Raw genomic sequence first — 15,649 nt, forward strand, 5'->3', positions numbered from 1 at the left:
AGATAGTTTTCTGCTCCCAAGCAAAGGTTACTATTTGCAAATGTGCTGGAAAGGCTCATTGGAATGAACAGATGACTCAGAATATACAGTGCTAGGCAGAGTACCAAAAGTTGCAGAAGAGGAAAGGTTTATTTATCTGCCATAAGAAAAGCTGACAGTTCAGTGTGAAATAACTTTCTTCCCTTTTTTCTTACAGTATGTAAAGAAACATGTCTGTGTTTGCAGCTATTGGTAGTGTACTTGGTGGCACATGGGCTTGGGTTTGGAGCAATATCTGAGGCCCACCTAAGTGCAAAGTCCATGGGTACTCAGCCAGGCAAGCACATTTATTACCAGCAGACATCTGCATCTATTGTTTCTCTGGATGGAGGAAAGGGGCAAAACTACTTGCATAGAGATCTGTGCATGTCATTTGCTCCCCCAGGAAATCTGGCTGGCAGTATGAGCACTTTTAGCCAGTTTAAAGGGGGTGCATTTTTCACCCAGATGATCTGGCCGGGGAACACCTTAGTCACCCAAGGGCCTTCTGAAGACCATCCTCTTACACCAATTCCACTTGTGGTGGCGCTTCTTTAATTTTTCATGAGTAAAAATATCGCAAAACATTTTTCTTTTTTTCAGTACAATTCAAAGTGCCTGCTGGAGATTCCTCCTGCTTGCAGAAGACAGTGGACAGAATTGACTCTTCTTCCATGGCTGTCAGTTTAAGACTAGGTCTGCTACAGTCAGGCAAACGGAAGAGCTTGACTAGCCACGCTACCTCATCTCCTCTTTAATGCTGCATCTGACCTGAAAATTCAGTACAATAAAACAACAACAAGGCAGAAAGCCTGGAGCGTTTTAGCAAATCCTCCAATTCCCCCAAATAGAAGCAGGTTGCCAGATGTACAGTCAAATGCCAGAAGCCACAGAGAACTCAGAGTAACCAATCCAATTGTGTTAGTCACTACCAATGACTCCTAAAAACCCCACAGTACTTACCAGATTTATAAACAAACACACAAGTACCATGGGCTGGCAAACAGGTCTCTCTGTTCAAGACCAGCTGTGGAAGATATTTGAGGGGGGTGGGGGAGGGAGAATCTGCCAGTATTTCTTTTGCTAAGCAATAAATGTATCTGTTTTGTATTTAACGTTCATCTCCCAGAAAAAGTTGAGCAACCTTTGATCTTAATGCTGAAATATCGTGGAGGTTCAGTGACTTTTCATGTTCAGGTCATTTAAGAGCCACATTATGTCCAAAAACGTCAGGCTTCATTGGCTTTAGCTTTGAAGTAAACAAATGAAGCACGCCAAGTCCGATCTTAGATTTTGTGAGTTGGTTTGCATCTTCCATGGAGTAGGAAAAACCCAGTGCACAAAGCCAGATCAGCTAATCAGATGGACGGATTTGGTTTATTCCACTTTTTATCCCCCTGCTATGTAAGTAAATACAGCTGACAAGTGGCCTGGAAAAACCCTTCTATAACAAATGCTACTACCAGTGCTTGCAGAAATTACCGTACTCAGTACTAAAATAATTTGACAACTAGAAATCTATGGAGCAGATGTGCCAGAATATATTTAGTCTGGGAAACCTGGACTGCAGAAGTATGTTAAAAGAGGTTTCACGATGACCATATTTAAAAATAATCCCCCTCCCACGCCCACACTTCAGGTCTTTCAGCCGTTTTGATAATACGCTTATAAATTAACTTGACAAAACAATTACAGCTTGCTAGAAACAAGGCTATAAGTGCTCAAGATGCAAACCTTTTTTCAGAGAGAAAAATGCTCTAGAAAAAAGAGTCATAGTTTGAGGCTCCAAGGAGACAGACTCAGGAGCAGCAACAGAGAGGATTTCTTCACGGAAAGGGTGACAGGATGTGCGGAGCAACTTCCCATTGGAGGTGGTGGAGATCAGGACAATAAGAGAATTCAGGAGAGCCTAGGGCAGGCACAGAGGTGAAGGGAAAGCCAGAAATCAAATGGACTCTGTGCCATTTCACCAGAAATAAAATTGGGAAGCTGGGATGGATCTTGCCGTACTTAGCTGCCAACGTATTTTCTGTTTCTATGGTGTGCTATCAGTTTCTTATCAAGGGACTCTCGGAAGTTCTGCTGCACTGTGTGAGACGCTCTTCATTATCACAAAATAATTTTCCAAGGTGTTTCCGAGAGCTCCCTCCAGCACAGTTGCTCCACCAACGACCATCAGGCACGAAAAAAAGAGAGCACGATGGGGATGTGGATAAGTGCAAGGTGATGCATATAAGGAAAAATAACCCATGCTATAATTACACGATGTTGGGTTCCATATTAGGTGCTACAACCCAAGAAAGAGATCTAGGTGTCATAGTGGATAACACATTGAAATCGTCGGTACAGTGTGCTGTGGCAGTCAAAAAAGCAAACAGAATGTTGGGAATTATTAGAAAGGGAATGGTGAATAAAACGGAAAATGTCATAATGCCTCTGTATCGCTACATGGTGAGACCGCACCTTGAATACTGTGTACAATTCTGGTCGCCGCTTCTCAAAAAAGATATAATTGCGATGGAGAAGGTACAGAGAAGGGCTACCAAAATGATAAGGGGAATGGAACAACTCCCCTATGAGGAAAGACTAAAGAGGTTAGGACTTTTCAGCTTAGAGAAGAGACGACTGAGGGGGGATATGATAGAGGTGTTTAAAATCATGAGAGGTCTAGAACGGGTAGATGTGAATTGGTTATTTACTCTTTCGGATAGTAGAAAGACTAGGGGGCACTCCATGAAGTTAGCATGGGGCACATTTAAAACTAATCGGAGAAAGTTCTTTTTTACTCAACGCACAATTAAACTCTGGAATTTGTTGCCAGAGGATGTGGTTAGTGCAGTTAATATAGCTGTGTTTAAAAAAGGATTGGATAAGTTCTTGGAGGAGAAGTCCATTACCTGCTATTAAGTTCACTTAGAGAATAGCCACTGCCATTAGCAATGGTTACATGGAATAGACTTAGTTTTTGGGTACTTGCCAGGTTCTTGTGGCCTGGATTGGCCACTGTTGGAGACAGGATGCTGGGCTTGATGGACCCTTGGTCTGACCCAGTATGGCATTTTCTTATGTTCTCATTTTTTTGTTATGGTGCAGGAGCAGACAAAACAAAGTAGAAATTGTGGAAATGGATACTTATAGGCACTTGCTGAGAAATGTTCTGTAGAGAATTAAGACATATGACTGGTTTGTTTTTTTTAATGAAATCTCCTAAACAAGCGTCAGACATAGGAATGTATGGCTCTATATCCCATGAACCAATGTCCCCCCAGTCTCTCCCCGATCATCAAAAGCAGCAGTACCAAACAGTATTCAAAGTAGCAACTTCTACTTTTGACACTGATTCTTCTAGCCTTACTCAAATCATCTTTATTGCTTCTCACATATTCACTTTTTTTTTGTTAGATAGAAACCTTGTTTTGCTTAATATGATCCGGACCTCCTCCTGTCTTTTTTTTTGCAAAACAAGTGCATGCTTGTGTATTATTGTAAAGACATCTGCACTGAGCCCTCAGAGAAACAAAAGGGTCCTCACCCTCGTACAAGCACATACTGTCTCATCTGCTCCAATGGAGACACTAAAACACCTCTGAAAGCCAGGCAGCCACTAAGCAAAATAAAGAACTCTAAACTACCACCACGTGCATGCAGTTCCAATGCATCCTCTGAAATACTAAGATGAGAGATAGATTAGGAAGTTGATGAAGGTAATTTTAACTGTGTTTTATTAGGTTGAACTGAAATTAGGCTTTACAGTTTTGTGATTATTTTCTATGGATGTGTTTTGTAAATAGGCTTTGACTTGTAAGGAAGTTTGTTTGTAAATTGCCTTGAGTTGATTATAGACAAGGTGAGTCAAAAGGTGCCAGAAATAAATTATTATATAGCTTTTCAATGTAAAACAGATGGGTGGCTTAGAAAAAAAAAAAAAGAAAGAAATAAGGGAGCACAGATAAGTAATATCTGAGATCATATCAACGTATGAAGAAGTGTAGGGCTGACTTTAGACAGTGGCTCCAGTAGCACTCAAATACTCGACAGATTTCTTGTGTGAGATCAAAGAAGCCTTTGAGCTCTGCTCCTAAGTTGTTCTTGGAAGCAGATCTCTAAGTGCATTCTAACCCCCTCACCTTCCTTCTGTAGCCAGACCAGAATTGTACAGAGAGAAAAAAAAACATTGCTAACATTCTTCTGGTGTTGCCTGAAACATTGAAAAAACGGTACAAATATGCACTACCTGTGTTCCCAGGAAACCAGTTGAGGTCACTCGATGGTTTTGGTTTGACAGGTCCATGTGTTGTTCCACTGAAGGCTAAAGTGAGAAGAGTCAGAAGTGGTTGAACAGTTTTCAATAACAGGTACAGGTGTCAAAGAGCAACAGATCTGATTGGTTGACATAAGGCAAGAGTACAGAAAATCTTATATCTCAATGCCACAAATGCAAAACCAAAGGCAGACAAATTACATCTGAACCCGGTCTGGAGAAGCCTACCTTCAATCTGCTCCTTAAAGTTAAGTTATTGCTAAGTTCTTACATCTTTAAATAATTCCAAGGAAAGGCATTAAATTATTTAAATTATACATCACTTTATACTTTGATTCTTATATTTTAAGAAAAGTAATATGACAGGGTTTTAATTGTAGTATTTCTCGAGCTGAGATTAGTTGGGTCTTGGAGATCCATGGAGAATTAAGAGTCCATACATTCCCTCTCTTCTCAGCTGTCAATTAGTCACACAAAAATCTACCAGAATAAATGGATTTGCAACAAATTAACCATGGCCTACACATGTCGGTGGGATCAAACAAGTGAGGAAAAACCATACATGTGTCTGAATCTGGAGTGCTTTTCAACTCTGATTCCATTAAAAATAACCTCATCTTTATTGACATGAGGCCACTTTCAACAGGGTAAGTCCACCGTCTTCCTCTCCCTGCAAACTGCAAGTCCAGTTGCTTTATTGGCGGGCAAGATATTGTGTCTTTGGATGAACATATTGAAAAGCACTAAAAAAAATACAAACTAGTGATCAGCAATTTGTTTTGCAACAGTCAGATCTAGTGGCCACCTGGGTCCTGGGGAAAAGTGAATGCTTCATAAACTTGTGATCCCATCGTGGTCACAAAACCTCCTGCACTTCGAATGGGTCTTCCACTGGGTCAATAAAAAGTGCCAGACTGGGAAGTCTCCAGGTCACAGACCAATGAGCAGAGACTTTGGATTAGACTGTTTGGATTGAAAATTAGTCCTTGGTTTGTGTCTTTAGAGACCCTAGGACTGGAATGGAAAAAATTAGTTAAGAAAAGCAAGAGGTATTTGCTTTTGAAGACTTAAGGGAAAGGTTCAGAATGCTTTCTTGTTAGTTACAAAATGCACAGCAAGTAGTCCCACAACAAATGAGAAATACTCTAAGGGGCGGATTTTCAGAGCCCTGCTCGCCTAAATCCGCCCAAATCCGGGCGGATTTAGGCGAGCAGGGCCCTGCGCGCCGGGAAGCCTATTTTACATAGGCCTACCGGCGCGCGCAGAGCCCCGGGACTCGCGTAAGTCCCGGGGTTTTCGGAGGGGGCGTGTCGGGGGGCGGGCCGGAACTGCGCGGCATTTTCGGGGCGTGTCGGGAGCGTTCCGGGGGCGGGCCCGGGGGCGTGGCCGTGCCCTCCGGACCCGCCCCCAGGTTGCGTCCCGGCGCGCTAGCGGCCTGCTGGCGCGCGGGGATTTACGTCTCCCTCCGGGAGGCGTAAATCCCCCAACAAAGGTAAGGGGGGGGGTTAGACAGGGCCGGGCGGGTGGGTTAGGTAGGGGAAGGAAGGGGAAGGTGAGGGGAGGGGAAAGGAAAGTTCCCTCCGAGGCCGCTCCGATTTCGGAGCGGCCTCGGAGGGAACGGGGGTAGGCTGCGCGGCTCGGCGCGCGCCGGCTATACGAAATCGATAGCCTTGCGCGCGCCGATCCACAATTTTAGCGGCTACGCGCGTATCTACTAAAATCCTGCGTACTTTTGCTGGCGCCTGATGCGCCAGCAAAAGTACGCCTATTCGCGCGGTTTGAAAATCTACCCCTAAAGCAACAGGGAAAAAGAGCAATTTTCAAACTGGCTGCATTGCTGTACGTTTTACCCACGGTCTTTGCATCGGTTTTTAAAGGAAAAAAGAGGTGCATATTTTTTACTTTGATAAATTGTCCCAGGGAAAGAATCTGCAGAGATTTGATTCCTCCTTTTTAAATGTGGATCTTTTTTCTGAAACCCCCCAAAACTATTGTTTTCTTGCCCCTGGCTTATCCGTGCCTCGGGAACTCCTCTACTATAGTGCCAGTAAGAGTGCATGCATTGTGATGCTACATGCACTGTATCCGTACACAGTGTGGGCAATTTCCAGATGACCTTTGTGGCAAAAAAGCGCAGTACTGAAAAGTGCTAATTACCTGGTCTGCTCCCAGGTCTTGCCGATGGTCTGGGTCTTGGTCTAGGTGAATAGGAGCGGATGTTGTAAGGACCTGTAGAAAAGAATTTAGACTTTAGGTGCTGCGGTTCCAAGGGACAGCAAAGCCAATGCCACGTCCGGGCATGCCGACTGGATGCGGTTTCCGAGAGAGACAGAGGAAAGCATTTCCCGAAGGCAATCTCTTGTTTAGCTGACATCTACTTCCCAAAGTTAGCGATGCCCATGGCTTCATTAGGAAGGAATATGAATGAACAGATGTCTGCAAAAGGGCAAGAGCTGCATGTAAGAGCGGGAAGACAGCAACTTTGCAAGAGATTGGATACTTTGCGAGACTGGATTTGGATCTGCAAAATAAAAGGGAAAGCAGCACAGCAAAAGGATGCAAGAGGTGTTAGAACTACTGAGAAGGCACATCCTAATCTGAATGCAGAAATAAAGCAAATAGCAATTTTTGTGCCCCTTTAAAGAAAGGTGAAGAGGTCACTTTTACCCAGTGTTGCCTTTGGCCTTTGAGGATGATGTGGTAGTTTAGACATAGCAGGTTCCGTTACTGTCTTTGTGAGAGCTGTGGAAGCAAATATGATCATGATGTTACTCAGGGTAGCAATGCTTCAGCAAAGTTTACCCAATCCTCTGTAACAGAGGTTCCCAAACCTATCCTGGAGGACCCTAGCCAATTGGGTTTTCTGGATATCCGCAATGAATAAGCATGAGGTAGATGTGTATGCATTGCTTCTATTGCTTGCAAATCTCTCATGCATATTTATTGCAGATATCCTAAAAACATGACTGGCTGGGAGTCCCCCAGAACAGGTTTGGGAATCATTTCTCTGTAGGATATTGTCTGGAAATAGGAAATATTATCAAGTAAAATACAAAGGTAAAGGACTATTTTAAAAAGAACTCTCAGCTTTCCTGTTTGCCTTGGGGGCAGTCATGTATAATGCAATCCCAATGACAGTGCATGTGCTGGATCCGATCTGTCCGGAAAACAAAACAAGAGAAAACCCTTACCGCTGATGGCAAAAATAAGTGTGTGCGCTGGAATGCAAAGTTCCTTCTGATTCTTTGAGGAGCCAACATCAACAGGAAAGCACTGTCTAATAATGCTACCTCCTAAAAGAACTATCCCAAATCAGGTGTTCTCAGTGCTGGTCCCTGAGGGCCACAAAGAGGTCTGATCTGCAGAGCAAGCAAAAGCTGGAAATGAGCACTGGTCTTGGTCCAAACCTATTCAAATAGAGCTTATGAGTGTTGATCATGGACACCTGAATACCAGGCCTGCCCATGGCCCCTAGAGGACTCACGCGGAGAAGCCCCCAGCTTAAATCACAATGGATCAATTTTCCAAAAAAAGCACAGCATTTCACACTAGGGACCTACATTTAGGCCCAACATTCATTCATCTAGATTTAGGCTCCTAAGTTAGGTGCCTAGCACAGAAAAGCAGCACTACACGCCTAACTTTTCCCACCCACCCTACCTGCATCTTTATATATGGCCGCTTTTCAGATGCTTACGTTTAGGCACTGAGCCCTCATCAGTTTTCACAGGTGCCGATTTAGGCTCCTAACTCTTACAAACCTAAAGCCTTTGATAACTGACCTCTATGCACTTTAGCCAGGCATTAATTGAATGGGTAGCAAACTTGATTTTTCTTTTTTTTTTTTTTTTTTTTTACCATTTAGATGAGCAGATAGGACCCATAGGGGGAAACTGGTTCAAAAAAGGGAAGAGAATATAAGGTGATAAGAGTGAAACCTTTAAAGAGGATCACTAGTAGTGGTGGTGGAGGACTGAGAAGAGAGAAAAAAAGGAACACAGAGTATGAGGTGGAGGGTAGAAAGAGAGAAACAAACATCACCCACAGATTAGCAAGCAGGAAAGCTATTGAGAGCTGAGGAGATGGCGGTGGGAGTGAGGGGCAGTCAAAGATGTGGAGAAATTCAAAGGCAAAATGGACAGCAGGCTCGAAGTAGCAGGAGCAATGTGACTCTACCTAGATTTCTCAAAATATTGATATGCCAGTTTTTGAGTTGTTTGCTTGGTCTAATTCCTCCATCTCCCTTCTATTTTGCATTAATATGTATTTTTTTTACAAACATTGTTAGTTTCAGGATCTGCCAATAGGTGCAGAGTCTGCCGTAGCCCGCAGGTCCTCTTAAGGCTGCGGCAGAGTATCTGCAGCCCAGCAGGCCTCTCTTCAGGCCAAGGCACAATGGCCTCCACCGCAGCCCCACAGGCCTCACTTCTAGCCGCAGTAGGATAGGTTCTACCACAGCCCGCAGGTCCTCTTCTGGCTGCGGCAGGATGGGCTCTGCTGCAGCCCTGCAGGTCTAACTTCTGTCAGCAGCTTGATCGGCTCGGCCTCGGCCTTGCAGGCCTCTCTTCGGGCTGCAACAGCCCCTCTTCCTTTTCCTTGGCTGGGAAGCTTAAAAAACCCCCAAAAAACCCTTGATGGGAGCAACCGGCCCACTGGAAACAGCCCAATCCACCCCTGGTGCAGACCACCTTAAGAAACTGATAAATTAAAACAGAGATTTTAGGGCGCCCTTCAGTTCCTGCAGGACACAGTCATGCAGCCTGTCATGTCCAATGTCTCACAACCCCTACGTCAGGGGTTAGCAAGTTTTTGGGTCAAGGGTCAAATCGGGGGTCTAGCCAGGATGGTAGGTGGGGAGGTGAGGAACCAGGGAGGGACTCCCCTGGAGACTGAAGGAACCTGCAAGGAGGCCCAACTGTGAGAAGCGAGACCACTTCTGTTCTGCTGCCATCATAATCCCAGAAACCAAACCTGTTTGAAGCCCTGTAGGTCCTTTTCTAGATTTCTATTTTATTGAAATTTTCCATTTTCAACAAGAAAATCCCTGTTAAACAGAAACATATATTTCTTTTAATTATAACAATAAGGAAATATAGTCAACGTCAGACCACAATATATGGGGAGATTAAAGGAAAGAATTTGAAAGAAACATTGTCAATTTATCTTATGCTCACAGCTAATAAACATACAGCACACTCGGAAAAAAAGACTCCCAAATTCTGGGCAACTCTGTATTATGCAAAAAGCCCTCCAAACGATCTGGCTCATAAAAAAAAAAAAGGATAATTAGCAGTTTTAACTTGCTATTTACATAGAAATCTTAAAGAAACAATTGCACAGAGGTCCAAAAGCCTCTTGCCTCATCATCAAAAATGGCTTCATTCTCTGTTATGTGCCTCTAGCCACATCTGGGAAAACGGCTATTTTACCATCCAAAAGGAAGCCATCTTTTAACTTGAAAAATATTTTAAAGGTGCCCTCCTTATCTGGCTCAAGAGCATAATAGACCAAAGGGTTGCCCTGAGTCTTGTAGAAAACCAGTTAGATCAATGCTCTGGGTTACGTACAGGATCCCTCCCCAGTTATATATATATAAACAAAACCAACCTTAGAGATCAGAGGGAAGGATTCTGATGGCAACTTTAAAAGTTGTAAATAGAATGACATCAAACTAACTTTAAGAAAACTAAATAAAAATCTAAGATTAGATTTTCTCACATAATTATCAAAATGTTCTAACTGGCAATGAGTCCAATCACTATCCTTTATCAAAGATTGATCACTTTTTTGCAGGAGTTGAACCTATAATTCTCATTCTTTCAATTTCTCCTCATGAGTCTTAAAAGTTTGATCAGGATCTTTGCGATCCCCATGGCTAGATAAAGCCACATTCATCTTCCCAGACCGGAATCTTCCCAATTCAGAGAGAGCCTCCCAAAGTGTGTCTAAGGTCATTAAAGATGGTTAAGATCTTTTCTACATTTGACTCCTGAGGGTTATTTATTCTGGTTTTTATGATCTGTTCTTGGTTTGTTTAAAAATATTGAACGGCTCTGAGCTTCGGCATAGAGTGGTAAAGAAATGGTAATAAAGAAAAAGATAACCTGGAGAGAGTCACAAGTGGATACTGAGGCTCCCAGGACATCGCCCTCAGGATGCCCCTTCCAGATTGAACAAGACCCTCTTCTTGGCTCACTGCCTTCCCAGCCACAGGACCGGAGAAGACCGCATCATACACAAAATTCCCGTCCTGAGGCAGATGAGCTGATTCGCATCCCAAATTTGGAAGAGAGCAAGCAAGCATCGGGACAGAGGAAGCCGGAAGTCTCTGTAGAAATGGCACTAACAGAGCCACGCTGACTAATTCCCGATTCCATAGCAGACAAATTTATTTTTTTTAATGGAGGGTTGAGTAGAGGTGGCTAAAGGAGTAGATCCAGATGGGATAGGCCTTAAATTCTCCATATCCCAGCAATCAGGAAATCTTGTAAGGGAGACATCTGATTTACTATAAGATTTTCAAGTCCAGTTCTGTATCCAGGGGAATGTACCTGGGTTACGCGGCTTCAGCACGCGCCAGTGGCTACACATGCTGCAGCCCTCAGATTTTTTTTTTTAATTTACTTTTTATTGGTTTTCAAACAATATAACAAGAAAAAACTTGTAAGGAAATACAGAAATAATATATCTTATAAAACAGATTTTCATACAAACTAGTGTACTTGACTCAATACACATAGATGCATTTATATAGCCCTCAGATTTTTAAGCAAAACCTTGATGACCGTAGTTGTCAGACATTGCAACTGATCCACATGCAGCAAGAAGGAAGGAAGACAGCCAATCCAGGATAACAGCTCAGATGACAGCAAAGTCTCTTCCCTCTAAATCACAAGCGGATTGTGATAAATTGCAGGAGGACCTTGCGAGACTGGAAGATTGGGTATCCAAATGGAAAATGAAATTTAATGTGCACAAGTGCAAGGTGTTGCATATAGGGAAAAATAACCCTTGCTGTAGTTACACGATGTTAGGTTCCATATTAGGAGCTACCACCCAGGAAAAAGATCTAGGCATCATAGTGGATAATACTTTAAAATCGTCAGCTCAGTGTGTTGCAGCAGTCAAAAAAGCAAATAGAATGTTAGGAATTATTAAGAAGGGAATGGTTAATAAAACGGAAAATGTCATAATGCCTCTGTATCGCTCCATGGTGAGACCACACCTTGAATACTGTGTACAATTCTGGTCGCCACATCTCAAAAAAGATATAGTTGTGATGGAGAAGGTACAGAGAAGGGCTGAGGGGGGGATATGATAGAGGTCTTTAAGATCATGAGAGGTCTTGAATGAGTAGATGTGAATCAGTTATTTTCACTTTCGAATAATAGAAGGACTAGAGGGCATTCCATGAAGTTAGCAAGTAGCACATTTAAGACTAATCGGAGAAAATTATTTTTCACTCAACGCACAATAAAGCTCTGGAATTTGTTGCCAGAGGATGTGGTTAGTGCAGTTAGTGTAGCTGGGTTCAAAAAAGGTTTGGATAAGTTCTTGGAGGAGAAGTCCATTAATGGCTATTGATCAAGTTTACTTAGGGCAGTGGTTCTCAACCCTGTCCTGGGGACCCCCCCAGCCAGTCGGGTTTTCATGATATCCACAATGAATATGCATGAGAGATAATTTGCATGTTATGGAGGCAGTGTATGCAAATTTTCTCTCATACATATTCATTGTGGATATCCTGAAAACCCGACTGGCTGGGAGGGTCCCCAGGACAGGGTTGAGAACCACTGACTTAGGGAATAGCCACTGCTATTAATTGCATCAGTAACATGGGATCTTCTTAGTTTTTGGGTACTTGCCAGGTTCTTGTGGCCTGGTTTGGCCACTGTTGGAAACAGGATGCTGGGCTTGATAGACCCTTGGTCTGACCCAGCATGGCAATTTCTTATGTTCTTATGTTCTCCTTTCTGCTGCAGACCTCAGATTTATAGAACTCAGCATCTGTAGAAGACGTAAGACGCCGTGGCCAATCCACATGCAGCAGAAGGAAGAAAGATAGGAGATCTGGGATAGCAGCTCAAATGACAACACCTATTCCTTTTACTTGCTTCCCCTGTAGGTCCTTTTCTAATCCAAACAGCAAAATGCTAACATACAGGCACTGTTAGCCGACATTTGGACGTGTGTTTTCGATGCGCTAGCTTTACCCCTTATTCAGTAAGGAGTAATAGCGCGTCCAAAACGCGTGTCCAACCCCCCCGAACCTAATAGCGCCCGCAACATGCAACTGCATGTTGATGGCCCTATTAGTCATTCCTAACCGATACAGTAAGTAGAATGTGCAGCCAAGCCACACATTTTACTTTCAGAAATTAGCGCCTACCCAAAGGTAGGCGCTAATTTCTCCGGGCACCGGGAAAGTGCACAGAAAAGCAGTAAAAACTGCTTTTCTGTGCACCCTCCGACTTAATATCATGGCGATATTAAGTCGGAGGTCCCGAAAGTTTAAAAAAGTAAAAAAAAAAAAAAAAAAAAATTGAAATAGGCCTGCGGCTTGAAAACCGGACGCTCAATTTTGCCGGTGTCCGGTTTCTGAACCCATGGTTGTCAGCAAGCTCGAGAACCGATGCCAGCAAAATTGAGCGTTAGCTGTCAAACCCGCTGACAGCCACCGCTCCTGTCCGAAAAGAGATGCTAGGGACACGCTAGTATCCCTAGCGCCTCTTTTTACCGCAGGCCCTAATTTAAATAAATTAACTTACTGAATCGCGCACATAGGAGAGTGTCCTCTGCGCGCTCTGGGAGAGCGGGCGCTCGCCTGCTCTCCTGCGTTTTTTACTGTACCGGCCAGACAGTAACTGATGGCAGATAAAAGACCAAACTAGTACATCTAGTCTGCCCAGCAAGATTTTCTAGGATAGTCACTACCGCTCCATGCAAGGTACCCCAAGCCTGAGAACAAGTTCCTTACAGTTCTAGGGATTTTCTTTTCTTTGTTTATACACAAAGCATACCTAGAAGCCAGTCTGCGAGGAAATGCATATTCACGCAATAGAGCAGCATGCAGACTGCCTCAGAGGAATCTTCAAATGCCAAACTGAAGAGCTCCAGCTCAATTACCAGGTCCTGTGTCTGGAATTTCAGATGTCTGAAATGGTTTCATTTGGAAGGGAGAAAGCTTTTGTGTTCTGCTTAGAACTGGGAGAAAACTATGAAATCTTAACTGGATGTCTGCATTCTCAAACTCCAAGGTCACGTTACTGCTGCGATTCAAAAGGAAGAAAAAAATATCTCTGGTGTAAAGTCATCTTGATGTAGTTAAAAAAGAAAAAAAAAAGAGCTGCACAGGAAAGCTGTCTGGCCATGTTTTCCTTGGAGATTTCAGCACTCAAAGTCTGAGGTCACACAAGCCAAAGTGATAGTAATCCAGAGTGAGTAATAGGGAAGGGGCTATGACTTTCAGATAGCGAAGAGAGGAGCTCGTCTGCTTTCCATGGTCAAGGGACATCAAATGCATTGGATGACAGAATGCAATGACCGACACAGTAAAAGGCAGAAGGTGGCTTAGTAAGATGACCGTCAGGTCCTTTGACTTTTTTGTGATACTCAGAATATAGGAAAAACAGTAAGGTACAGAGAATTTCATGCAGCAAATTGGAAACCATCCTTCCTGTGATCGCAGGAAGAGAAAACGAAAGAGCTATTTGCAAACTATTGGCAAAGGTGCTAGTTAGCCAAAGAAACTCTGGGTTTCTGTGAAGATCTGACATCTTAAAAGGTTGATCAATTCCCAATTTAATTTAAATGTGCAGGAATTAAAAAATAAGTGACTAGTTTTTTCTGGTGACAGGCAAAGCAGGGTAGAAGGCATGAGACAAGGAAACCTATAACCAACTTGACAGAGAAAAGTATTGTAACTAGCTTCAGAAAAGTTTTAATAATCTTTCAGCTATTTAAGTTCACATTTCTTCTTGAAATTATACTCCTTAGACTTTACCCTAGTCATTACTTTTTGGGTTCACTTTTTTCTTCTGTGCAAACCTACCACAAATTTGTTCTAGTATTTTTCTAAATATTTGCAGATAAATGGCTAAAACATCTTTTCCTTATTGATATCCCTTTGCTTACACTAAAAATATGTGCCATCCCCCTGAAGTTGTGCTTTGCCAGTTTCTGTAGGAGCTGCCAGTTTATATTTTGGATGCATACATAATAAGAACAGCAAATTTTCTTAGATCCAGAGGGCTAGGAGTTCTATCCATAGGAAGATGTTCCAAAACTGCAGATACCAACATCTCCCGACAAACAAGATAGAAAGGAGAGATAAAAAAGGGCCATGTTGATCAATAGAAAAGATTTTCCCATAAAACTTGTGTTTTCAAATGTCAAGGTGGAAAAGTAAACAATTCAATTACCAGATCTTGAATGTGGCCTCTCGGTGCTTTTGGGCACTGAAGAAGCAGTCTTGTGTGTTGCAATTGGCACTGAAAGAAAAATACAAGAGTTTAATGAATTACATTTCCTTTCTCAGATTCTGAGGTTACAATAGCTACTCAAAGCAAAAGATGAAATCCCTTTTGTTGAGTTGTCTCAACAATGGAGAAAGAATCAGAATTGGAAACCTGGTTGGCCATGCTTTCTTTGGAAATGTCAGGTCTGAGGAAAAAATGGCAGGGAATCATGAAGAGAAAAACGGTAAGCTACCCCTACAAATTTCATGGGCATAATGGTAACCCCTTCCACAAATGACATTCATCTTAATCTCATCTGAAAACAGCAGTGAACAGTGGGTATTAATATCAATGGCACCGGTACTGTCCGTCAGAAGGAGCAGATTATTGCAGATTTCATTGCAGGTCCTGTGGAAACTTGGGGATACCAGTGGGCAAGCTGTCGATGGTGCCATTAAAATGTGCCCTGCAGATTACCCATGGATGTCTGTGCCTTTCTGTTCATCTGCACTGTTCCGTAGCACTTAAGTGATCTATACTTATTTATTTATTTATTTATTTATGGTTTTTATATACCGATCTTCTTACATTATATGTAAATCAAATCGGTTTACAGAGAACAGTTGAATAAGCTTGCTTGTGGGCAATTACATATAACAAAGAACTTTTTTGAGTAACATATTGTATAACTTTTTTGAATAACATTTAAACATAAGAGCAAAATATACATGGCTAAAATATAAACATAAGAGCAAAATATACATAGCACAACAAAGTCTTATATGTCTAAATCTTAATGTTTTAAATTGAGCTTTTCTAAATAGCATTTAAAGAAGAAATAAATAGCCAAAAAAGACAATGTCTAAAATATGGTATTATGGAATATTCCTAGTTCCTAATTGTACAGATGTCT

General features: G+C 42.5%; 1 protein-coding gene across 33 annotated transcripts in view; it reads right to left on the minus strand.

Annotated features, from left to right (window-relative positions):
- The window catches only part of ABI3BP (ABI family member 3 binding protein), a 293,742-nt gene that overhangs the window by 55,289 nt on the left and 222,804 nt on the right, over positions 1-15,649 (minus strand). For 32 of the 33 annotated variants that reach the window (XR_003852746.1, XM_029577766.1, XM_029577750.1 and 29 more), the window contains 4 exons: positions 14,701-14,769; positions 6,947-7,021; positions 6,437-6,508; positions 4,253-4,327 (listed from right to left, as the gene is read on the minus strand). Coding sequence is in view for 32 of the 33 variants with exons in the window: in XM_029577766.1 (XP_029433626.1) it covers positions 4,253-4,327; positions 6,437-6,508; positions 6,947-7,021; positions 14,701-14,769 (291 nt within the window). In the remaining variant the exon portion in view is untranslated. The remainder of the gene's footprint in view (positions 1-4,252; positions 4,328-6,436; positions 6,509-6,946; positions 7,022-14,700; positions 14,770-15,649) is intronic. The other variant, XM_029577758.1, reaches the window with a different exon arrangement.

This window comes from Rhinatrema bivittatum, chromosome 15 (genome assembly GCF_901001135.1).
Source record: "Rhinatrema bivittatum chromosome 15, aRhiBiv1.1, whole genome shotgun sequence".
NCBI classification, from domain to species: Eukaryota; Metazoa; Chordata; class Amphibia; order Gymnophiona; family Rhinatrematidae; genus Rhinatrema; species Rhinatrema bivittatum.